The sequence below is a fragment of the Serinus canaria genome, chromosome 3 (genome assembly GCF_022539315.1).
Source record: "Serinus canaria isolate serCan28SL12 chromosome 3, serCan2020, whole genome shotgun sequence".
NCBI classification, from domain to species: Eukaryota; Metazoa; Chordata; class Aves; order Passeriformes; family Fringillidae; genus Serinus; species Serinus canaria.
This window is the reverse complement of record NC_066316.1, coordinates 1,273,441-1,299,057: the sequence shown is the minus strand read 5'-3', so window position 1 is coordinate 1,299,057 and position 25,617 is coordinate 1,273,441. Positions and strand designations below refer to the sequence as shown.

At 49.3% G+C, this 25,617-nt stretch overlaps 1 protein-coding gene across 1 annotated transcript in view; it reads left to right on the top strand.

The window, feature by feature from the left end:
- PLCB1 (phospholipase C beta 1) overlaps nucleotides 1-25,617 on the top strand; it is a 323,846-nt gene that overhangs the window by 7,139 nt on the left and 291,090 nt on the right. The window contains exon 2 of the mRNA XM_030236244.2: nucleotides 3,018-3,095. Coding sequence (XP_030092104.1) covers nucleotides 3,018-3,095 — 78 coding nt within the window. The remainder of the gene's footprint in view (nucleotides 1-3,017; nucleotides 3,096-25,617) is intronic.

Here is a 25,617-nt window from a genome sequence, read left to right as displayed (position 1 = left end):
AAATTAAAAGCCCTTGAGGAAAATGGTTCTCTTTAGCTGAGGCTGTGATGCACTTTGGGACAGCCAGGAGCTGGCAGGGGCAGGCTCTGGGACACCAAGGCACTGCTTGGCATGGGCACCCAGGCTGGCACTGAACACTTGGTAACCCACAGGCACTGGGACCCCCTCGTTGCTCTTCCCTTCTGCTCACAGCTGGTTTTTGCCTTGCTCACCTCATCCTGGACCTTTTTTATGGACTTGGAATTGCCCCAGGAGTCTGGCCTGCTGCTCAAGGGGCTGGTTGTTAGTACCCAGAGGGATGGATAGAGGATAGAGGCTGCTCCCCTACTACACATTTAAATTTCCAAACCCTTCAGCTTCAGAGATGGGCAACACTTGCTTTTTCTTCTGTTTTATTCTCACTTTTTCATCTGAGTGGGCTAGGGGAGATATGAATGTCTGCCCCTGATTAGTTTGTCCTTGCGATTTTGTTATTTTTGTTTTCCTCCCCTTCCATTGTGTTCTGTCCGTAACCTTTTTGTTCAGAGCTGTGTGTGTTGGTCAGTCTGTTCAGGAGAGTTATGAGGTCAGCTCTTTGGGTGAGCAAATTGAATTAATGGACTTCAGGATGCTCATAAATGACTGCAGGTGTGTCCCACGGGTCATAAACCACAGCCATTCCCTGACCAGTCCAACAGTGTTTGTAAATAAATGCAGCAGTCAGTGTTGGTGGAAGCAAATATCTATTTCAGGGCCTTGAACTGGAATGTATCTTGCAGAAGGCTTTTTCAGGAGTCCTTTTGATTGTTTCCTGCCTTTGCAGAGTGGTACAAAAGCAAGAGACCTGTCCCAGGTGACAGAGGGCTCTGCTTTGCTCTGGGGTGGGTGGAAGGGCTTGCAGAGCTGCCTCCAGAAGTTGATTTCCATGGCTCCACACCCAGAAGTGAGCGTGGCCCTGATGTCAGGGCTGTCCCAGAGTGCTGATTACCTGGCAGAACATAGAAAGTGTGATGCACATGGCTTTTATTGCTGGGAGATGGATCCTCCTCCTCGGGGAGGATCTATCACCATTATCTAGCACCAGTACATGTGCAGAGCTCTTCTCAGAGCCTCCTGTTCATCAGCACCTTAATTGTGCTGTGCCTAGACCAGAGTTAATTACAAACACCCAAACACAAATCCCAGCACAGCCCAGCAGCTCTCTGGAGCAGATTCCCAGAGCAGGACTCACCCTGTTGGGATCAAGCTTCCTTTAGGCCTCCTGATGGATACTGGAGGTTCTTCCCCTCGTCCTCTCTTTGAGTCTGGGTTTAGTTGACATGTTACACATTGCTCTGAGAGCTGTGTGCCCTCCAGCACCCTTGGGTTGGGAGTGAGGAAGCAGCAGAATGAGTTCATCCTAGACAGAATTGCTTTGTGTCTGTTCCCCATCGCTTCCTTCCCTTTCCCCCTGCAGTTCCTCCTCTCTCATCCCAAGGCAGAAGGACAATGAGTCCTGGTCTTTCCTCAGTTCATATTTTCATGCACAGGCTGCAAATGACACAAGGAAATCAGCTCAAAAATGAGAGTTATGTCTCCAGAAAAGGGATTTTTTTTCCCCCTCCTTTTGAATGGTGGAGGTCTAAGAACCCTTTTTTAGGCTCTTGTGGCTACAGACAGATTCCTTCAGGGTCTGATGTATTTTAAACCCAAATTTGCACGTTGCTTCAAACAGTGTCCAACTCTCAGGTGTAAGGGATGTTAAAAACTAGGAGGAAATGGGAGGAAATAAGATTCTGCAGATTCTGCATGTCTGTTCTCTTAGGGAAGGGCAGTGTTTTAATGAAGGGTCAGTGACAGAGCTTTGGGCCCACCTGGGACATTCCTGGTTGATTTATTTGGTTGATTTGTGTTGTGTCACTTCCATCAACTTTCTTTGTGCTTCTGCTCCACTCTGAAATATGTTGGATTTAAACCTGAACCTGTTACAGCCCCTTTTTTTTTTTCCTCAAAGCCACATGGGCTGACCTCACACATTCCTGCTTTGGAAATAGGTGGATGCTAAAGCTGTGAAATACCTGCAGCACCTCAAGAGAAATAGGAATCCTCCCTGAGGAGGAGCTGTGTGCTTAGCCTGGGGAGCTGAGCCTTGAGCAATTTTTCTGTCCCTTTGTCTTTTTCCCTTCTGTGCCCCTTCCACAGCTCCTGAATGGAGTTTGGAAAATGGGTGGAGGTCTTGAGGCAGCAGTGTCTTTATGGATGCCATGGAAAAGAGAGGAGAAAGAGAGGAGAAATCCTGCTGGGAGCAGGGTCAGTTGGTGTTGGGCACCAGGGCAGCCTGATGGGAGAGAGAAGATGAGCTCCAGCTGTGGAAAAGGCCTGGGGAGAGCTTGTGGCTCAGTCAGGCTTTGCTGTCCCTCACTCAGAAAACAGGAATTTTAGGTGACAAGGCTGCCTTGCTCACTGTGCTAAGACATGGGCCTGGTTTTAAGTGACCTGAGCTGAGGATGTTACCAAATTAGACAGGTTTTCAACCAGTTTGAAAGTCAGGTGGAATACAGATAAATTCCCATTACTGAGATTTTCATGGTTTGATTAAACAAGAGATAAATATTGGAATGTTACAAAAGTTACAGACAAAAGTCTGAAGGCAAGGAATGCTGCTCCATGTTTTCTAGGCCAATTCAGCCTTTGCACAAATGAGTTTTAGAGGTGTTTGGTGTTGCTGTCTGAAGGGGATCAGATCAAGGGGCAGTGGACACCCAGCTGTGATGTTTTGCTGGGGGCTCTGGTTTGACATCCAGGGTGTTCTGCCTGTTGAGCTTCACCCTCTTCCAGCTCAGCTGGGCTAACTCTGGGTGCTGACAGGCCTGCAGTTATTGGGTTGTGTCAGAAAAAGGGAGGTGAGGCAGGTGATACTGAATCCTTTCAGAGCTAGTGATACCTTCAGGGTGATTCCTGGGTGTTGCAATTCATTAGCACGGATGGCAGAGCAGCTTGTGCATAATTATGTGTTCTGTGTGCTGACATGGATTTCTTGTTTGTCCTTTCTCTGCCAGGACTCCACTGTTGTGACTCCAATTATCCTCAGAACAGACCCACAGGGATTTTTCTTCTACTGGACAGATCAAAATAAGGTAAGAGAAAAGCTTCCAGCTCCAGAGTGGTTCTTCCTTTTCTCTGTGGTGTGCTGAGCAGTCCTGGCACAGCAGGCAGGCATTTACCAGCACGTTTTCTGGAGAGCAAAGACAGCAAGCTCATCCCTGAGCACAAATCTTGGAGAGCTGGATGGAAGATTTGGGAATTCCAGCCGTGCTGCTGCTGGGATGCCCAGTGAGGTGTGCACTTGTCCTGGTAAGGACAGGAATGATCCCTTTGGGATGCTGTTGTGGTTCATAGTTGGTTTGTGGCTTCTCTTGCCTCCTGCACGTGGAGGATTTTGTCTGTGATGAGTGGCAGAGTTCCCAGAGGCCACAGCTCCCTTTGGATCCTTCCTCCTGAGCAGCCATGTGCTCCCTGCCATGCCTGGTGGGCCACGTCACCGAGTCCCTCCTGATCCTCCCTGGCCACTCCGGAACATTCCGGAGTGCTGAGCTCACCCCGAGCGCTTGGGAAAGCTCAGAGCCTGATTCACCCTGCCCTGCCCCAGTTCCACATCCCTGCCACCCCTCAGAGCCACCTCCCAAGGGAACACAGGGCAGGAGGGCAGCACCTGGGGGCTGCTGGTTTGGTGCCCAGGTTTATCTATAGAATATATACAGAGGGATTGTTAGCATCCTGAGCACCTGGGGGCTGCTGGTTTGGTACCCAGGTTTATCTATAGAATATATACAGAGGGATTGTTAGCATCCTGAGCACCTGGGGGCTGCTGGTTTGGTACCCAGGTTTATCTATAGAAAATATAGAGCACCTGAGGGCTGCTGTTTGGTACCCAGGTTTATCTATAGAAAATATAGAAAGTGAATTTTAGCATCCTGAGCACCTGGGGGCTGCTGGTTTGGTACCCAGGTTTATCTATAGAATATATACAGAGTGAATGTTAGCATGCTGAGCACCTGGGGGCTGCTGTTTGGTACCCAGGTCTATCTATAAATGTATAGAAAGTGATTGTTAGCTCCCTGAGCACCTCAGGGCTGCTTGTTTGGTACCTAGTTTATCTATAAATGTATAGAAAGTGATTGTTAGCTCCCTGAGCACCTCAGGGCTGCTTGTTTGGTACCTAGTTTATCTATAAATGTATAGAAAGTGAGTGTTAGCTCCCTGAGCACCTGAGGGCTGCTGGTTTGGTACCCAGGTCTATCTATAAATGTGTAGAAAGTGAGTGTTAGCTCCCTGAGCACCTGGGGGCTGCTGGTTTGGTACCCAGGTTTATCTATAGAATATATACAGAGTGAAAGTTAGCATCCTGAGCACCTGGGGGCTGCTGGTTTGGTACCTAGTCTATCTATAAATGTGTAGAAAGTGATTGTTAGCTCCCTGAGCACCTGAGGGCTGCTGGTTTGGTACCCAGGTTTATCTATAAATACATAGAAAGTGAGTGTTAGCTCCCTGAGCACCTGGAGACTGCTGTTTGGTACCCAGGTCTATCTATAAATGTGTAGAAAGTGAGTGTTGGCTCCCTGAGCACCTGGAGACTGCTGTTTGGTACCCAGGTCTATCTATAGAATGTGTAGAAAGTGAGTGTTAGCTCCCTGAGCACCTGGAGACTGCTGTTTGGTACCCAGGTCTATCTATAAATGTGTAGAAGGTGAGAGTTGCAGTTGGTGTTGCAGAAAGCTGTATCCAAGCTGGGAATGGAGTGAGTTTCTCCTGTTACAGAGGTGAATTTTCAAGTGCCTGTCAAGGAAGTGCTTGTGCTGGCTGCCTGCTGGGGTTGGTGTTGAACTTGGTGGTGCTTGAGCTCTGGCCTTGGATGAGGATGTGCCAAAGAGCCCCCAGGTGTGGCTGCAGAGAGCTGGGGTGCCAGTTGTGGGGCTGTTTTTGGAGTCCTTGGTGATGTTGTTTAGGTAGCAGGGCAGAAATAGCTGGAGGAGACAGCAGCCATGCAAGGGGCAGGCACACAGGGAGCCTGTTGTGTTAGATGGTGTTAGATTGTGTTTGTTTATCTTCCTGTGAGTGCTTTGGAGGGGAGATGCAGCAGGGCTTGCAGTCAGTCTGTTTGGGAGCGTGCTTTCTCATTTTCTGATGGCAATCCTGCCTCTGCCCGTGCTCCTGCAAGGTTTTGGTGGGCAGTGGGGAGCTGGGCAGAGTTGGTGTCGATTGCTGGCAGTGAGTGCCCTCAGGAGCTGTGCCTGATCTCCAGAGTGTAAACCCAAATCCTGTGCCAGGACACAGTGCAGCCTTTTGCTCTGTTCCTTCCCTTGCATAAACTAATTGTATAAGCTAAAAAAGAACGATGGCCTTTGTAAGAATAAGTGGAAGCCCAGAGCTGGTTGGAGAGTTTATTTCACTTTTAATGTGTTTGGCGCTGGGGCCTCCTTCAGTTTCCTACTGTTGTCTGTAAAAACAATGTCTCGGAGCAGTTCTGTGAGGAATGGCTATTTATAGAATTGTTGTTCTCATATTCATGAAAAAATGCATTTCTAATGCTCAGAGCATTTTTTTTAAAGGTTAGGTATTTATACAAGAGGTTGAAGTGTCAGTTGGGTTTTTAAACTTGCAAATCAAGACTCTGTGAAGAACAAGAGGGATTTTTTCTGGTTAATAATTCATGACAACTAGGTGAAGCTTGTTTCTAAACACCATTCTAGCAGGGCCTATTTAAAGAAAGTGAATTTATATCTGCTGGGGTGCTGATAGTGCAAGGAGTGGAAAGGAAATGCCATTTTCTGCTCTTACAGAGGGTTTGGGTCCGTGTTGATGGCGAGATTGCCAGCACATGAAAAAAGGAGGTTGTATAGGAGATCCTCTTTAATTTCCTTCTCTTTGTGTGCAGTCCTCCTGTGATGACAGTGGAACTCTGTGAAGGAGTATGAGGACAATGCACCCTCTGTGTGATCACTCTCTTTTTTCCCTGTGTTATTTTGTTTAAGCAGTTGCTGTTGTCACCAGCAAAGCCTGCTGTTGTCTGTGTGTGGCAAGATAAGGCTTTTGGAGCAGGGGATGGAGAGGGAGAAGCCTGCTGCCTTGGTCAGGGCTGTGTTCCTGGGTGCAGGAGTGTGGAGGGGAGGCTGGGCAGGAGCCATCCCTGCAGCCCTGGGTGGGTCCTGTTTGCCAGAGCCTGTGGAACATGGAATCACTGCTGGACAGGGTGGGCTGCCTTGTCCTAATTGTGTTTTTCAGCGTGGAGTTCTTTTATTGCTGAAGATTCTGGAATATTTTCTTCTTCATCTGTATGCAGACTGCTGGCTGATCCCATATTATTACTTGAGTGATTCTCAACGTGGACTTGAAAAGAAAAGTTAATTAATGTGACAAGCTTATGTCTGTTACTTATCTTATTGTTTGGGTAACATTTCTTAACCACAGCAAATCCAGACAGTATTCATTGTGGGGTTGTTTTTTTATGACCTGACTAAAACATAATTCTGTTTCTTGGTTTGTTTTTTTTTTTTCTTTTAACACAGAATGCCATTTCTTCCATTTGTTCTTATTCTGGTCATGAGTGTGGAAGAAAGATAAAATTTACCCAGGTGGAGAGAGTGTGCTGGAGTAAAAAGGAGTGATAATCAAAAGCATTTTTGAGGAGATGAGCAGAGGCTGGAAGCATTTGGTGTGTTTAGCCCAGCTAGCACAGCAAAGCCAGGCTAAGACTGATTTCTGTCTATGGATAAATGTATTAATGGATGCACAGGCAGACTGGGAGAAGACAAAGGTGTTGTCAGGCAGCTGGAGTGTTGTTGCTCCTGCCTCCTTGGTCTGGAAGTTGTTATGCAGTCAGAAGGATGTGGGGAGAGGACACTCAGCCACTGCCTCAGTGAGATTGCACCGCTGTGCAAGGAGAGGAGGAGAGCAGCTGATTGCTGCTGTGCTGGGTCCATTGAGGGCTGTAAAAGTCTGAGGATGCTCTGTGTGCTGTGCTCTCTCCCAGCAGCACATGCTGGTTTGCCAGCTGGGCAGCTGCAGTGCCAGGGCAGCAGGCTGGGAGCGCAGGGCAGGCAGAGCCAGTGGCACTCCTGCCCCAGGAGCAGGCACTGAGCTGTGCCTGGTTTCTGGGAGCCTGCAGCACCCTCTCATGCCTGCTGTCACCAGAGGAAGATCTGGTTTGTCCCAAGGAATGCTTGTTGAGAAGCCCCTGCTGGTGATGTGAGGCTGGAGCTGCCCTCCTCAGCCCTGGGCCATTGGGGCATGGAGAGCCCAGCCAAGGGCTCCAGCTCCAGGGTGTGCAGGGCACCACTGCTGCCTCAGATTGAAAGGGCATTGGAGGGAAAATGGGTGGTGGAGCCACAGGAATGCTCACAGGCAGCCATTCCTGCCCCACTGACAGGCTGAGGGATCTCAGGGCAGAGAGGTTTGATCCTATTCAGTTTTTTCACAGAATTCTCAGAGTGACCAGGTTGGGAGAGACCTTCAGATCACTGAGTCCAGCCCAGCCCCAAGCCCTCAGCTGGCACCCAGTGCCACATCCAGGCTTTGTTAAACACCCCCAGGGATGGGGACTCCACCACCCCCCTGGGTTGATAATTCCAGAACTTTATCACCTTTCTGCAATAAACTATTCCCTGATATCCACCCTGTATTTCCCTCAATGGAGCCTGAGGCTGTGTGCTCAGTCCTGTCAGTGCTGCCTGGGGAAAGAGCCCAGCCCCCTGCCCACAGCCCCCTTTCACCTCTTCACTGAGGGTTTTGTGGTTTCCAAGGAAAAAGGGGGAGTTTGAGAGGAGCAGGGCTCTTCATCCCTGGCAGAGCATCCCTGGCAGAGCTGGTGCCAGTGCTGCAGCTGGGCACAGGAGCCTGCAGCAGTAATCCTGGGCTCTGAGAGGGCATGAAGGGACTCCTGGGGAGCAAAGGGAAAGGTGGGAAGGGTTTTCCTGACTTTGGAAGCTCCTCTCCCTCCTTGTCCTGCTGTGATCCTGAGTTCCTTTGGGCCTGCCAAGCCAGGAGTGTGGGAAGGGGGAGCCTGAGGGCTGTGGGATTAGGTCTGGCTTCAGCATGTCTGTAAATTCTCTGGCAGCCCCGTTGCCCCTTTCCAAGTGGAAGGTGATGTGGCATTTTCCCAGCTGCTGGGGATTTTGCCTCTCATGTAAGAGAGTGCTTTTGTGTCTTTTTTGAAGCAGAGCTGTAAAACACTTGGGTGGCTATTTGTGTTTTGACCTGTGGGTCAAAAATTACATTTACATTACATCTCTACATGCCTTACAGCACACTTGACACACAGACAGTAAAGACTGGAGCTAATATATCAATATTTAAAATACACCTAGCAATTTCATGGGAATGGAATATTTACTAGTACCAGGTTTAAAAATACCTGCTCCAAATCTCAGCTGTTTGGCTTGATTTATTCAAGAGCAAGGTTGCTCAGTTGTGCATCTCAGCCCTGAAAACATCCAACAAGTGCATCATTAAACATGTATTCACACTTCTCTCCTGGCTTTTAAGCAGAAGAAAACCTAAATGACTTAAACCCTTAGAAACCCCAAAAAATTGCATCATTAAACATGTATTCACACTTCTCTCCTGGCATGTAAGCAGGAAAAAAACCTAAATAACTTAAACCCTTAGAAACCCAAGAAAACCCCAAATCTTAAACCCTTAAAAACACAGGTCCATGTCCTGGCATTCTACCAGGGATAAGCAAGACTTGTGGAGGGTTTTTTTTGTTTGTTTCTTTTGTTTGTTTGGGTTTTTTGGGGGGATTTTTTTGTTTGTTTTTAGTTGGTTTTGGTTTTGGGTTTTTTTAATTTCTGTATGAGCTGCCTGGTGCCCTCAGTGCTCTTTTACTCCTGAGGCTTCTCCATGGACTTCTATAAAAATAAAAACCAAACTCTAATTAACACCTGCACGTTCTCCAGTGTCAAGGGGAAATAATGGCACAACTGGGGAAGTTTTTTATCCACTGGACACGTTTGACATCAGATGACAATCTTCCCCTACTGAAGGCAAAGTGGAATTGATTAGTGGATGGTTTTGCTCTAAACTTGCCCCATTCCTGCCTGTGTGAACTCAGTGCCAAGCTGGAAGTGGATTGCCCCTGATTTTTGAGAGCAGAAATTGATTTTTGCTTGTTGTATTTCAGTTGGGGATTTAAGGATAAGGTGGAGATGGCTCTGTGGAGGTTCTGCTCATCTTTTCACTGGGAATCTGGGTGAGGAGCCCTTGGGACAAGGAGATGTGAGGTTTTGCTTCTTCCTGAGCCTGGAAATGGGGAGTGAACCTGAGGCAGACAGTGCAGTAATGGTGGTGGCACAGCAAATAATCTGGGTTTGCACTCTTGGTGATGGATGAGTTTGAGGTGTGGCATCAGGAGGCACCGTGGTGATGTTGGGAACTTGAGAAGAAGCTCTTGTTGTTTTTCCCAACAACTTAAAATCAGCGTGTGAGAGGAATGAAGGAAGGCTGGGGAAGTGACAGGGAATTGCCACAGACAGTCAAAATGGGAGGAAATATTTCATGGAGGTCAGCTTCCCATCAGGCTGCTGATTTAAAGGAAATCTCTCTGCTTTCAAAACATGGAAATTGTTCAAGGCCCATTAGGGAAATGGTACAACATCAAACACAGATCTCGGAGCATTTCCCACTGCTCAGAAATGGAGGAGTTGGGTTTGATGCACAGCCCAGCTCCAATTGCTGAAGGGAGGAAGGCAGAGACCCTGAGACTGGGGCTGGGTGACTCTGGAGTCAGCCAAATTGATGTGCTGCTGAGATCTCAGGCACTCAGAACAGCCCTAGCCTCTTACTTCATGTGAGAATGTTTTCCTTGCCCTCTGCTGAGTGTGGGCTCTGACTTTGCTGCAAAGATGAGATTGTAGGGTCTCTTCTGTTTCCAAGGACTGAGACTTGGTAAGCTTTGGCTGTAGATGGGTGTAAATGCCAAATGTTACAAGAAAATTGGGAATTTCAGTTTTTATGCAAGAGATTTTCATGACCTGTCTGCTGGAGGCTGTTTGGCTTTTACAATGTTCAATTTCAAGAGCTCAGTGAGGAAAGCTTGTGTCCAACATTCCCTGGAGTCCCTTCCTGGGCTGCTGTGTGTGTCCCAGCTGAGCAGGGCTTGCAGTGAGCACAGCCACAATCCAGCCTGCCCTCTCTTCTTTGGCTCTTTAATTGAAGCAAGTCTCTTGTGTTGGTGCCTGCAGCTTGGACATGGATTTGGCTGAATGTGCAGCTTCAGCTTTGCTGACTGAGCCATTATTAGCACGGGTCCAAAATTGGCTGCTAGCACATCAGCCTTGCTGCTCTTTGGGAGAGGGGCTGATCTCCTGGGGTGCTGCTGGATTCACTTCTCCCTAATGCTTCACATCCTGGCTCTTCCTTCTCCCTCATTTGCTTTCAAGGTTTTTTTGTGGGTTTTCTTTTTTTTTTTTTTTTTTTTTTCAGCTGTGTTCCAAAAATAACCATCTTTAAATCAGATATATTCTGTCTCCATACCTGTGTCAACACACACACTCCCCTGCTCATCAGTGCTATGGGATAAATGTGTTAGAAATTTGGGCTTTTTTTTTTTTTAATTCAGGAGTCTGAAAGATTCTCTTAAAATACAAGTGAGTGGCAATAAATGTCAGTTTTGCACTAATCCTTATTTACCTTAAGGCTTTTTAGCACTAAAAATGTGGGCTGGACTCTGGTTCCTTCTCCTGCTGCTCCTGCAGATCTGGCATCCTGCCCACCCTGCAGTGCCCCATTGTGCCCCCCCTGCCAGTTTGGTGTGGGTTGGTGTGTGAGGACAGGAGGCTCTCTGCAGCTCCCTGTCCTGGGGAACCTGCTCAGTCCTGACTCTGGGACATTTTCAAGATACTCTGTATTTCAGGCAACTTTTAGAGCAATACAGCAATGGGTTTACTCTTTAATTTCCCTAAAAATAGAGATAAGTGAAATAAAGGAGGGTTTTCTGCTTTGAATCCAGATTTGCATGCTAAGTAAGCAAAATAAGCATAGGGCCATGTTGTCCATGGAGAAAATCCTTCTAAATTGGGGTAACATAACACAGTGGAGGACCAAGCTGAGTCAATAAATATACAAATGATTTCTCTGACAGAAAAAAATCCCTGGTTATGGTGATTGTGGAATTTGGAGATAAGGGAACTTTGCCTTTCAGTTCCTCGCAACAGCAGTGTGATTTGCTGCAATGCCCCAGTGGTCCATAACTCAGGGAGGTGTTTGAGTGCCTGGCACCAAGGACAGTGCAGGGCTCAGAGCAGCTGCTGGGAGTGCTGTGTGTCTCTGGGAATGCTCCTGGGGGCAGTGCCCCATCAGCACCCTGCCCTTGGGGCTGCCTGGAAATCCCCATGGCAGGGCAGGCTGGGCTCTTGGCAGTGATGCTGGCACTGCTGGGGAAGGATCCCAGCCAGAGCTGGGGCTCTGCTTCCTTCCCCTGACAGACACAGACCTGCAGGTGTTTTTGCCAGTGGAAGTGGCTGGGAGAGCCTGTCAGGGCTGCAGGAGGAGCACAGGGCTGCCATCCATGCTGGAGGGGTGAGGTGCAGGGCTCCTCTGCCCAGACCTGCGTGCTGTAAATCCCAAAAGATGCCAGAGCAGCTTGGAGAGTGGCTCTGCTTTTCTCCTGCCAGAAGGAGATGTTGTCAGTGTGCTGCCTGCAAATCTGTCTTGTCACTGGCAGCTCATCCCAGTGTCCTCTGCACACCCAGGCTGAGATCCCTCTTCCACAGCATTTTGGGCTCCCAGTCTGTGTTTCTGCTGGAATGAGGGACCCAGGCAGGGGCTGTAGCTAAGGTGAAGGAAGCTGGAGGCCAACCCAGCTCTTCTGACTGAAATATTTGCACTTTTTTCACCAAATTGTTTAGACCTCGCAGCCTTTGTGAAAGGGGGAAATGATCTGCCCTTTAGTAGCCACTGTGTGTGTTTGGAATTATCCAAAGGCTTATCTTGGTCCTGCTGCAAAGCTGCCTGTTAAAGTAAGATCTCTTAATTCCTTGAAAATGTATTTTTTCCTCTTGGTTGAGAATGGAGAAAAGACATTTCATAATGATGAGTAAATCTACTTTTTTTCCTTCCCTCTGCCTCCCCTTTTCCCTGGCATTTCAGTCAGTATTTGCAGGGTTTCAGGCTAAAACTGGGGGTCCTTTTTCCTCTCTTTGCTCTTCCTGCCTCAGGTAGTGCTTCACAGCTCTGTCTGGAGCAATATCTGAGTTCCTGGGCATGTCCTGTGTCCTCATGCAGCAATCCTGGCAGTGCCAAAGGATGGCTTTTGGCTTTTCTCCCATCCCTGGAGCTGCTTTACAGCACACACAGACTGTGCCACTCTGCTGTGTTTGTGTTCTGTTCAAGCAGCTCTTCCCAAACTGCCTTCAGAGCAGAATTAAAATGGGACAGAGCCTTGGGGATGGCTGGACTGGCAGTTGCAGGTGTCACTGGGTATGGCATGTCACTTTGTGCCTCCTCATTTGGAGTGCTTAGACACCTGGATGACATTGTAGCTGAAAACGTGGGCCTGGAAAGAGCAAGGTGAGGCTGCCACCAGTGAGGAGTGCAGGAATTCAGCCCCAGCCATGGCTCCAAATCCTTTGGGTTTGTGCTGGTACTTGGTCATGGCCACTCAGCAGCTTCCCTGGGCTTCTGCCAGGGGCATGGCAAGAGCAGCAAGGGCTGAAATCCCCTGGGCTGTTGGGGATGGCCAGATGTGCTGGGGATCCTGCAGCAGATCCAAGTTTGCACTTACAGGAACCCTGCACTTCCTCTCCGAGTCATGCCCAGAACTGGGAGCTTCTCCTTGGTTGCCACATTGTTCCATGGCCAGGACCAGGAGGAGCAGAAGGGGTGACTCCAGGGAGCCAGTCAGGAGTGCCAGTCTGCAGCAGGGCCAGCCCTGAGCCCCAGCAGTGCCACCACCGCCACCAAGGGCTGCTCTGCAGGGGACTCCCAGACCCCAGTGCCATCTGAGGACTGCCAGGGTTGAAATACAAACCCAAACTTGCTGCAGCTGCCCTGTGTCATGGGACTGGAGGCACCTTTGGCTCCTGCTGCTGCTGCAGTGGTGTGACCTCAAACTGTGGCCCCTGAAGGACAGATGGCCAACACCTGGAGCTGGCTTGTGCCCCCCCCCCCCCAGCCTGCACAGCTGGCCTGTGCCCCCCCCAGCCTGCACAGCTGGCCTGTGCCCCCCCCAGCCTGCACAGCTGGCCTCATTCAGCCTTAGCTGGCCTGTGCAGAGCCTGATGGTGGCTAACCCCTCTCCTCCTGACTGCTCAGTGGGCTTGGAGGTGGAGTGTGGTCTTCAGGGAGCCCCCAGTGCAGGGAATGATTGGCATCTGACTCCATTGATTCAGGATGCTGAACAATTGCTGTATTAAACTGTATTCTATTTAATTAATACTGTATTATAGCTATGCTAAAGATACTGTACTCTAGAACACTAAAAGATAGATGCTAAAGACAAACCTGTGCCTGCCTCCAGACAGCCAGGACACAACAGGACAATTAATATAAACAAGCATCACCAAAATCCAGTTACCAAATGCCTTCAGGTAAACAGTCTTCCTAACACATTCCACATGTGCAAGAAACAACAGGAGCAGAGAAGAAAGGTAAGAGTTGTTTTCTCTTCATCTCTCTGTGCTTCCAGGGAAAAACCTGGGAGAGAGAATTCTCTCTCTGTTCAGAGAATGTGAATGCCACAGTGGAGGGGAAAGGGAGAGGTGAAGTGAAGGATCCAGCTGGTGGCACTGGCTGGATTTCCTTCTGGGAACCTTAGGACAAAGCCCTTGAGTTTTGATCCTTGTGTAAATTGTGATTGACCAGTGTGAGGTCCCTCAGGGTCTGGAGAGACTGGAGCCCCCTCTCCCTGTGCCTGATTCAAAAGAGGGATTTGAAGCACATCCGTATCTGAGGCTGGTGAAACTGAGCTGTTTCAGCCATTTATTAATTTTGTAATTAATCTGCATGGTGATGACACCAACATGAGGATTATCTCTGAGTCATGAGGGCATTACAAGTCAATTCCCCAGACACTAAAAAATGCCAATTATATGGGCATGCCTGGCAGAGTAACATCCACGGGAATAAATCACACATAATCTTCATGGGCTGTTTCAGAAACTGTAAAATCGACTCCATTAGTGTGATAAATATCCTAGTGGCATTAGATACATTGTGTAATTGGCTTGGCTTTATGTTGGGAATATAGACTGTTGGGTGGTCTGAATGTTTATGTATTGATGTGATTAATTTAGGTGCAAATGATTTGCAGGACTAGCCTGAGAATGAGCTGTTGTGACCTCATAAAATTTCATGCCAAAAAAGGAAGGAAACAGCACAGTTTCAAGCCCAAGACCCCCCTGCAAAGGCAGCTTTTGTCCACCATCAAAGGCCAACATCCCCACTGGGTGTAGGACACAGAGTTTGCATCATTGGAGGAAGGAATTGCTGAGTGGAAGCCCCACTGCTTTCATCTGTGTTTGTGATTTCATCTGTATTTGTGCCCTCAGAGGTGGAGAGCTGTCCTTTGGCTGCTGGGCAGTGAATGAGCTGTCCATAAATGCCCCTCTCCTTCAGGTGGATTCACCTGGCACGTGGTGCTGTGTGGGTAGCAGGGACAAGGGACCAGGCTTTGGTGGCTCTGTGACCTCTGGGAAATGCCAACACCCAGATATTCTCCCTGGATTTCACAGCTGGGGTTTTCAAGTGTTGGTTAACACTCAGGTCTGTAGGTGTGGCTAAAATGCAATAGGTAACTGGGGGATCAGTCCCTGCTCTGAGCTGGGGAAGGTGCCTGGCACTGCCTGGAATGCTCATGGAATGTCGTGTTTGACTGCAGCTCCAGTCCTGGGGAGCAGGGACAGACACGAGTGTCTGCCTGCTGTCCTCTCAGGGGAGTGAGCAGTTCTGGTGTGAGTCCAGCTCACCTGAGTGTTGTTACAGACAAATCTGATGGAGTTATTTTCATCTACATCTCTGCTTTGCCCTGCACTGATCAGTTGGGGTGGCAGTGCAGTACTCTAACCTGAATTTCCCTGGAGACACAAGCCATCCTCTGATGGGGGTTAATAAATTCATCTTCTGTTCACTTTAGACATCAGTCCTATCTCTTGTGTCTGATTTTTTTTCCCCCAGAGGTTGTCTAAAAGGAGATTGTGGAGTTTTAAATGTGCCACAAACATAGAGCTCTGTGCATGTGCTTCATTTTTTTTGGTGTTTTTTCTCTTTTTTCCCCTCCCCATCCTCTCCTCCCAAGAAGTTAATGTACTTTGAAATGTGTGATCTCCCAGGAGTGGCCTGAGATTGTCTTGGACTGCTGTTGTGATGGGAATGGCAGTGTTTGCTCTGGAGACTCCGTTCCAGTCAGGCAGCTTCTGCTGAACAAACAAACAAACAGCCTGAGAAAAAATGCAATTTATTGAAGGTGCTGCAGTTGTGTGACCTGCAGATCTTTGTGTGTTCTGTCCAACTGCATCCTCAAGGCTTTTCTCCACCATTCTTAGAGAGCTGGTGGTGTGTCAGAGGTGCCCCAGGGGTTCAGGGGGTGTTGGAGCTGTGGGTGAGCCCAGGGCAGTGCTGGGTGCTGCTCTCACGGTGCTGGTGTGCCCTGGGTGTGTTCCAGAGGGAGCTGGGCTGGAGGAGCTCTGCTGCCCACCTGGCAGCTCCCAGCTGTCAGACCTCTGCTCTCCACTCACTTCAGAGTGATAAACAGCGGTGATAAACAGCTTTTGAAATGGAAACCTCAGATCAGGAGGCAAATAACCAAGGAATATTGCATTAGAGTGCAAAAAATCCTCCCTCTGCAAGCCACGGGGAGAGAGCTTGGAGCATTTTGTTTGAACTCCAGAATCTTTTCCACTTAGACCATTTTCTGAGCTGTGTGGGGTTTCAGCTTCAGAGTGAGGTGAAGGTGTGTGGGTGTGCAGTCACACAGCTGGGCAAGGAAAGGTCCCTCACTGAAGGAGGAAAACATGTTGGGTCTTCTGGAGCTTTATTTATTTAGTTTTAGCAGAAAGCATAAATTTGTGTCTGAGAATTCCAAATCAGGCAGTATTGAAGTGGGTTCATGTTGTGCAGAAAGCAAGCCAGGTGCAGAGCTTGGTCTTGGGGGCTAAATCAGTTTTCAGGGATGAGCTTTCATGTCTTGTCTCAGATTTGTGCCCAGGGATCTTTTTCTTTCTAGCAAGGCCCTTTCTTAAGAGGAGATAATTCAGGTGGTAATTCATGATCTCCATGTCACCAGCACACCCTGGGGTGGGCATTTGTGTCCTCAGGTCCTTCAGCACTGTCCAGCTTTTGTGAGAGTGACAAGAGTCACACCTGGGGACTTGGGCTACGTCTGGGATGCTCATTTGGTGTCCTGGTGTAGTCAGTGTTCCTGCTCCATGGTGGTTTTCCATGGATGTTCCTGTCCCATGGTGGTTGTTTCTCTGAGGTTCCCATAGATGTTCCTGTTCCATGGTTGTTTTTCTGATGTTTCCATGGTGGTTTTTTTCCTGAGGTTCCCATGGGTGTTCCTGTTCCATGGTGGTTGTTTCTCTCAGGTTTCCATGGATGTTCCTGTTCATGGTGGTTGTTTCTCTGAGGTTCCCATGGATGTTCCTGTTCCACAGTGGTTGTTTCTCTGAGGTTTCCATGGATGTTCCTGTTCATGGTGGTTGTTTCTCTCAGGTTTCCATGGATGTTCCTGTTCCATGGTGGTTGTTTCTCTGATGTTCCCATGGATGTTCCTGTTCCACAGTGGTTGTTTCTCTGAGTTTTCCATGGGTGTTCCTGTCCCATGGTGGTTGTTTCTCTGATGTTCCCATGGGTGTCCCACCTCTCAGCCCTTGCTGGTGTCCTGCACTCCCTGAGGTGTTGCTGGTGGCTGCTGACCCTTCACTTCATCCCTGGGAGTTCCTTCCTGGGCTGGGGAACACCTCCAGGTGCTCCCACCCAGCAGGATGTCCTTGAGGGTGTCCCAGGGGGACAATGGTGTGGCAGAGGGAGGGGAGCAGCCGGGATGGAGCTGGCTGCAGAGAAGGTGACACGAGGGAGGAAGGACCACGTTGTGGTTCTGTGAGTGTCTGGGTGTGCCACTGTCACATCCATGCTGTGCATGGTGTCTGACAGCTGTGGCACCCTGAATGCACTGCTTCTCACAGGATAGGTGGGGTAGAGGGGATTGGGATGTGGATCGAGTTCTAGGTGGGATTTTAAGGGTTTTCACTCAGCAGGCAGGTGGTGATTTCTGTAAAGCCAGCCCAGGCTGGCTGAGCTCTTCTGAGCACCCTTATTGCTGGTGGTATGAGAAGCAAATCCTTTAGTGTAGAGCTGGATTAAAGCAGAATTCACTGCACTTTGTTGTTTGGGGAGGGAAGGAACATTTGGGGTTTTTTTTCCCCATTTTTACCCCCCCATCTCCAGGCACTCTGTGCAGTGTGTGTGAGCAGGGCTGCTGGTTTAACTCCTGCCACGGGACAGCTTCTTCTCTGGGAGCTGGCATGTGGCAGCAGTGCTTCATTCCTGCACAATTCACGAGTCAGTCACAGGGATGGAGGCATTGATGCAATTTCCTCATTGCTGGAGCTGCCTGATCCTGGAGTGACAGGGAAGTGGTGGCCCAAGGAGCTGGGAGCTTCCCTGCAGGCTCTCAAAGCTCTGCACTAAACTTCTGTAGTCCTACAGCAGGTGTAGGAGAGGGAAGGTCTGGTGGAATGTGTTGGATACTGGGGGGTGATTCAACCCTGGCTGTAGTTTTTCTAGGCTTTCTTGAGTTTTCTGAAGTTAACCTAATTTGTCATTTGGGAGGAAGATGAGATGGGAGCCACCAAGCAGCCTCTGACAGTGTCCCCAGTGTCTCAGCTAATGGAGATGTTAGCTGGTGTCATCTGCTGGGAGAGTGCTTTTCCTCCTGCCAAGGCATTTCTGCGGAGTGGGGCTTTGCCTCACCAGCTCCTGGCACTGGGAAATGGGATTTCCTGAGCTCTCAGCACCCAGCACCTCCTCAGTGTCCCTCAGGTGTTGCTGCAGCCCTGCTCCAGGAGCAGGCAGCTGCTCCAAGCCCTCCGAGGGTGGCTCTAAATGCCCTTTAGGAGGTGGAGGTGAAGGGAGGGAGAGGTGCTGTCCTCCCAGGGGTGTGCTGTGTGACAGGGGCTTTGCTGGCCCTCTCCCACCTCGGGACAATCATTAGCAGTGTCTGAGGCTTCTCCCCATGGCTTTGGGCTGGGGAGAAGCAGAGAGGAGAGGCTTGCTGCCAGCTGGGGAGAGCCCACACCTGCTGCTCCAGGTGTAATCATTAGCTCAGCCTTGGGAAGTGCCTGGAAATCATTATCAGGCTGCTAGGTGCTAAGGGAGACTCCAGGCTTCTTCTGGAGAGGTGGTGTGGCTGGTTGTGGGCAAGCCTTGTTGGCACTCAGGGCAGAGCTGAGCCTTTCTCTGCACCTCTGGAGCCAAAGAGGAGAGCCTGTCATCCAGGGAGTGACTGCATCTGCTGCTTTAGGACTTTCTCTGCAGCCCAGATGGTTTCCTTGTGGAGTTCTTGCCCTCCCAGGGAAGGTGGAGCTGGGGAGGGCACAGGAGCTGCTGTTCATCACCTGTGCTGGCAGAGAGCAGAGCCCAGGGTTGGGGGGGTGCTGCTGCACTGGGCAGTGCTGAAGGATGCTGCTCTAGCAGAGGTGCTGATGGTTGGTCCCATCAAGTAATGCTGAATTTTGAGAAGAAATACCAACAACTGAAAATTTTGAAATAGAGTTACAGCTCTAGTGGAGGATGCAGTGGTTGTGGCTTTTCTGATGTTGTCATTGAAAACATAAAAAATGTGGGAAATGGGAATGAATTTTTGTTGGGTTGCTGTTTGGCATCTGTGGCTACTTCAGTTTCAACTTGTTCTCCCTTTTTTTGAAAAAGCTTGGTTTAGGTTTAAGTTCATTTCTGCTGTGTTAGTATGAGGGGCAATGAGTTCAGAGTGGTTGCAGAAGCAGCTGTGCCTGCTGTGTGAGCTGGTGTGGTTCCCAAAGCTCAGGGTGCATCCCCTGAAGGAAAACTCCAGAATTAATGAGCATACTGGCTCATTTGTTTTAGGAAGAGTGACCTGTCAGCTTACATTGGTAGGGAGACTAAAAGTGAAGCTGCTTTCTGGTGAAGGGGAAGCTGTGGAGGGCTGGGAGAGCAGTTCTGCCTGTGAGCCACATCTTGCTGGATTCCACCTTTCCCTGTCAGTTTGGGGCTGGTCAGTTCTGCTCAGCAGATCTAACTCTGGGCACCCTCTGCCATGCAGGGCACAGATCCCACTGGTCATGGTCACCTCTGTGCTCCTGGGGACAGCAATTCCTCTGGAGAGCAAAGCTGCTCCACTGCTTCCATCCCTGCATTCCGTGAGGAAAAGGGAAGGTGTAAGAATTGCTTTCTCCTTTTTGATTGACTGCAGTAATTAATGGCAGTATGTTTCTAACATTGAAGCTGACAGAAATGTAATCTGATGTCAAGTTCACTGGCATTACTTGGTGAGAGTGACTGACAGCTCTGGGGGAAAGGAGCTGGAATTGTGTTCGTATGGAACCCACAGCGTTTGTCTCGAACTCATCCAGCAAAAGTTACTGAAAATGTCCCCAGACCTTCCCACAGCCCTTCATGTTGAAAGGTTTTTGGATTTTTAAGGCAAAATGTCAATGTAAAACAGTTTGTGGACTTGGACATGCGAAAGTGAGAAAATTTGTGGGTGCAGCTGAATGAATTCATTTCTTAATTTAAAATCTACTATAAATTCTTCTCCCAGAGTGCAGCTGTTGTGGCAGAGCTCAGTGTGTCCCTGTGAAACCTGAAAGCTTTGACAGCTCTGAGGTGGAGCAGCAGAACTCAGATCCTCTGCTGCTTGAGGAGAGGGTTGGCTTGGTGTTGGCAGGTGCTTCAAAAGGTGCCAAGTGCTTCTGGAAGCTCCCCTGTAATTTCAGTGGGAGTCCTTGGAGTGATTCCACTGCTGTGTGTTGGCTGCTGGCTCAGGTTTGGGAAATGCTGGGTTTGGGCTGGGCTCCTTCCCTGCCTGTGACAGCACAGACTCAGGTGGGGCAATGCCAAGTTGTTTAGTGGTGCAGCACTGAAGGGTTCACACAGACACCTCAGAGCATTCAAATATCAGTGTTTGGGAAGGTCCACCTTGATCCTTGTGTGTGTTCTCAACAGAAATGCTTGGAAATGGTGTCATTTCCTGGGAAATTCTGTGGGTTTTAATGCAGTTCTTGAAAGCTCTTGGCTAACCTGTACTCAGCAGGACTCAGGCTGAGCCTGTTCTTAGTCTGGGCTCTGTCCTTTATCAAGGCAGGGTTTCTCTTTGGAAAGAAATGGTTCCTGTGGGAAGAGGGAGTGCTGACATTGGTGGGGGGCTGAGCCCCCCTCTGGCAGGCAAGGCTCTCTCCTGCCCTCTTCCAGTCCCAGCCCTAAAACCATTGGCAGGATGGGATCCTGACCTGTGCCTGGGCATCCTGCAGTGCCCATGATCTGGTGTCCTTAGCAGTCTCTAATGTGTGTGTCATATTTGAGGCCTCAAGTCAAAAGTGAAAAGCTCCTGGGGTAGCTGTCAGCTAAATGCTTTTTTTTTTGTTGGCTGTTGTGCTGCTTCTCACTGGACATTTAGAGACCAGTTTGGAATGAGGTTTGTGTTTTTATTGCCCACCTGAGAGAAGTTCTGTGAGTAATTAGCAGATGTAGTGCTGTGTGTTGTTGGGGAGAAAGCTTAGAGCTCAGCACTTCCACACCCATTATTTCCCTGATATCCCTTGGGGAATGGAAGTGTTGTTACAATTCTTGCAATGCTTTTCCATTTGATATCCATTTCTGATGGCCAAGTGTGCTCTCCTATTTTGCATAAACAATAACAGTAAATCCATTTCTTTTGCCTTCTGTTGTGTATCATCCCTGCAAGTTTCAGCCACTTGAGCTTCTTTTATTGCATGTATCTGCTTGTGTTGAATGTGTTCCAGCTCTGCATTTCCCAGGGCACATAAAATTGGTCAAATCCCCTAGGAGAGGATTGTTTTGGGCATGTAAACATGGTGTCAAGAGTTTGTAAAGCTCTGGAAGTGCAGGCACTTTATAGTTGTGGGAGTCAGGCCCATCCAGGTGTGCTTGTGCACGTTCCTGCAGGCAGTGTGCCGTGGTGGGACATCCCAGGATGGGGCTGGTTCATTGGGGGGTTTGTTTGAGGTCAGGCTTCCCCCAAGAGCTCTGTCCATGTAGAGGAGGTCAGGAAGACAACAAGTCAGCTGTTATTTCCTGGATTATGTGGGTTGACCTCCCAGAGAAGTTGTGCAATGAATGGAGAAGGGCTTGGCCTGGCCAGCGGTGGCTGCTTCTGATGGAGCCCTTGTGGCACTTGCTAGGAAGAGAAACAGACCTGTGAGCAGGGAAGATGAGCTCAAGTCAGGCAGATATTTATTGTGAAATGTGTGATTTGCAGGTCTTTCTTGCAGGACAAACACTGTCCCAGAAAACAGATGGAAGGTGCTCACCAGTGTCCAGCTGTGGCACCCTGTCCCTCAGCCAGCAACCAAACCTTCATGAGATGTGCTGATTGAAGGTGTTTTGTCTTCTCCTTGCTAGCTTGGCCAAGCCAGCCCAGTTTTTCTACGTTTTCCCACGTTTTTGCATGTGGCTGTCCAGCCAACCCTGCCCCTCCAGCCATCAGTGGGTGTCCCATGGGAGGCTGCTGGGGTTTGCACCACAATGCTCAGTGCCAGGTGCTGAGGGCTCAGAAGGGGAGGATCTGTGACCATTAAAGCAGAGCAGCTGAGCTGGCTGAGGGCTGAGGGGCTGCCAGATCCCTGGGGGAGCAGGGGGGTGTTTGCTTTGGGGGCACAGGGGCTGCTGGGCTGCTTGCCCATCAGTGGGCAGAGGGATTTGGGCTCCCATTAAATTGCTGTTGCTGAGAGCCCTCTAAGGAGTTCCCATAAAAGTCAGAGTGCAGTGCAATCCTCCTTCCCACCATCCTGCTGCCCCTTGCTTATTCACAAGAACCTTTCCTTCCCCAAGAACCTTTTGGAGGTGCCACCCTGGTCAAAGGGCTGGAGAAGCAGCACACCCTGTCCTTCCTTCTGTGCCTTGCTCAGTGAGACAAGCAGCCTTTTTTTGTGTGCTTTGAGAAGCTTTGGGAAAGTTTTGTCCTTGCTGGTGTCCTTTGAAATATTTTTTTTCTGAGGGAGTGAACTTGGAAATAATTAATTGGACCTTGGAAATCAAGTGATGATCTCCCAGATAGGCTGTCTGAGATGTCTGTGTTCAGAGCAATGCCTCAGATGCTTAACATTTCCAAATGCCATTGGAAGTAAACAATCCTTGGGAGTGTTTGCTGGAGATGTCACTGCCAAGTGAAGGTGGAAATTGTGGAACCATAGAACAGGAGCTCCTGAGGGACCATGAATTTCTTCTGGAATATTCTCAGGGGGTTCAATGGGCTGCACAGGGGTTTTCTTTGTGGGTTTAACAGGTAGAACAGCGTAGAGAAGGTTTTTTTAAGAAAAGCAGAATGCATAAATGGAGATGAGTGGAGCCTGGGATGGTCACTGGAAGAGGCCACTGCTGCTGGTGTCACTTTCTCAAGTGCAGTGGCAGGTGGCAGAACTTCTGTCTGGTTTTGGCCAGCAGAAAGGGCTGTTTGTCTCTGGAGTGCTTTGGGGGCATTTCAGATCTGTGTAAATAATTTCAGCAGGCATTTTTGGAGCTGCCACAGGAATTGATGGCAGAGCCTTTACCTGAACATTTCCAGGTAACTCTCTAAGTTAAAAATAATTATTTACCAGAGTTGGTTTTTGCTATTCTGCTGACACCTGACTCATGAGCATTCCAGGTTAGAGACACCAAGGCTTGCCAAGCTCTCTTACTCCTTTGTGTTTGTGTCCATAATCCTCCCCAGTGGCAGAATCAAGTTTATTATATGCATCCCCAAGTTCCTGGAGCAGGGTTTGAGCTGTATTTCCTGGGAGATAAGTGCTCCTCCAGACTTGGGCTGGCTTGGAGTGCCAGGTTCCACCTGGCCATTATTGGTGCTGGCACTAATCATGCTGTTGAGCTGGGCCCCAGCAGAGCTCAGGTCCTTGCTGTTCCCTTCCTGCTCTCCCTGCAGCACAGAAAATGTCAGGAATTATCCCCACATTACTTTAAATGCCACTGCTAAGGCCAAGTGCCTTCAAATGCCAGTTCTGCTTAAGCTTGCAGGTATTGTCATGATGTTTAGGCTGGGAGGGATTTGAATGAAACAGTGACCTGTGGCTCCTTGGAAGTTTTAATAAGTGATTTCCTTTGCTGGTAACAGAATCTCTTTTACCCTCATGTGTGGTTCCAAAGCAAAGAATCCCCTATTTCTGAGGGACACCTTCCTTGGGCCATAAGGACAGTTCTGGCAGCCTCAGAATGCAAGTGGAAAACGCTGGGATTTGTGCAGGGCAAGAACTGCAGTGCTTCTGCTTCACTCAGATGCTTTGGGCAGAATAAAAGAACTCTTCTGTCATTAATGGGCTGAAGATGTTACTGCTTCTACAGCAAGCACTTCCAGGTGTCCTTTTCTCTGCAGTCCAGGTGGTAAGGTGGGAGAGGAAGGAGGACTGGCACGAGCTGTGGGGTGTTTTGGGGACTGTGTGCTGGCAGTGTGCAGGTGTCCTGCAGCTCACCTGACAAGTTTGTCTCCTGGCTCAGATACTCTCTAGGCCAGTCTGCATTTGAGTTTCTACATTTGTGGTCTCAGTGTCTAGGAACTATTCATTCTCTCTGGACACGGACCAATCCTGACCTTCTCAGTGTAGCCATTTTCAGAAATTAAATTTTCTTATTAGTTTTCCTTTCATTCCCTTTGCTCCCTGGCACTTGCAGGCCATGATTTAGTTCCTTCCTGTTTTGGCCAAAGCAGCTCCAAAGCACGTGGGTCACTGATTCCTGGATGCAGTGTGAAACCCTCTGCTCCTGTGTGCAGCTGCAATATTGGTGGCACCAAGTCCTCAGCCATTTCAGATGGGTGAGTTCACTGCTGTGGAAGCACGATTGGAGATGAGTCTGATGCCCAGAGGAAGGGCTGGGTGGGTGTGCAGGTTTGGTGTGCAGTCCCTGTGCTCAGAGGGATGAGGTGCAGGTGTTCCCAGAGTCTGTGAGGCTTTGGGAGGGTGGCTGTGGCTGGATTCTCTTGGGGCTGTGTTCCCTGTGCCCTCAGAGCAGCCACAGGGCACAGGAGCTGTGCAGGGCTCAGGTCTGACCCTGCCCCAGGGTCACCTCCAGCGAGGCTTGGCTCTTCTGGGGCTCATGCCCACCCTGGGATGGAGCTCAGCCAGGGGAACACCCCTGAGCTCCTTTCCTGCCCATCAAACTCACATGGCTGTGCATCCCCATGGTCCTGCACCCAGTGGCAGGTCCCTATCACATGGTGTTAACTGGCTGCTAAGGTCCAAAATGCCCCTTCCCGAGGGAAGGAGGCTGCTGAGGGACACAGCCTGGGGATGGCTTCCCCCTTCCTGGTGCTGTGTGTTGGTGTTCATCCTGTGTCTGCATCCTTCTGAGCCACACACAGCTGGAACATCGTGTTATTTCCAGGCTGCCTGCTGAACTCACTCAGCTTGGCATGGCCAGGAAAGGAAGTTGGCATCCCCAGACCTTACTGTTGGCTTTCCCATCAGCTACATGACACAGCATGTGAGTGGTTCTTGCACTGAAATTGGTTCTGCTCCTGATGCTGCCTGCTTCAAAGATCATTTCATGGCATTCTCCAAATCACTTGTCCCCGTGCTCCATCCCCAGCAGATCTGCATTCCCTTGCTGAAGTGCCATAAAGGTCTGAGGGGAACTTTAAAAGGGTGTGGAAGAAGGATTTGTTGTGCTAGTCTGGACTAGAGCTGTCCTGTGTGCCTTTGTCTGCTTCCCGTGGTGAAATGGGCAGGCAGCAGTCAGCTGGCAAGTGAACATGGTGCAGGTGGCAGGAGCTGAACTGTTGCTTCAGGAATCTCAATCTCATGTAACATCAGCATGAAATTTGCTGTTGCTGAGTGCACCATGGATTTCAGGCAGTTCTGGCAGGAAGTGATCATCAGAGATTAATTTAAGAAACATTTTTGAGATGTGACTGAATAAGTTATTGCCAAAGGCATTTCTGTTGTTTCATGGCACTTCTGATCTGTGCTCAGTTAGAGCTCCAGAAGTGCTGGGGTGTGTCAGCAGCCAGCTCTCACCATGCAAATCCTTGTCCCTGTTGCACTGAGTGCTGCTGTCTCTGTGGCAGAAGGAAAAGTGCTGTGGGAACAGAGCTGGCTGTCAGTCTGTCCAGTTTCTGCTGCCTGATCCCTGCTGGCCCCTCAGGTCTGTAAGGAATCACATTCCTCACAGCACAAGAAATAGGCAGTGGGTCAAGCATTGATCTGGAGTTGCAGTTGGGACATGAATTGCCAGCCTTGAGGGCTGTTGGATGCCTCTTCCAAGTGCATTAAATATTGTCCTGTTTTGTCCCCTTTCCTTTGGGTGCACACAGCCACTGTGGCTGCAAGGACAGGGTGAAATCCCATTTTTGGGAGGTGCTTGATGTCCTTTCATGCCTGTAGCTCACACAGGCAGAGCTGCCTTTTAGACTTGCATGGAAAGTAGCTGTCATGCTGAAGTTAATCTGCCAATAACAGGATT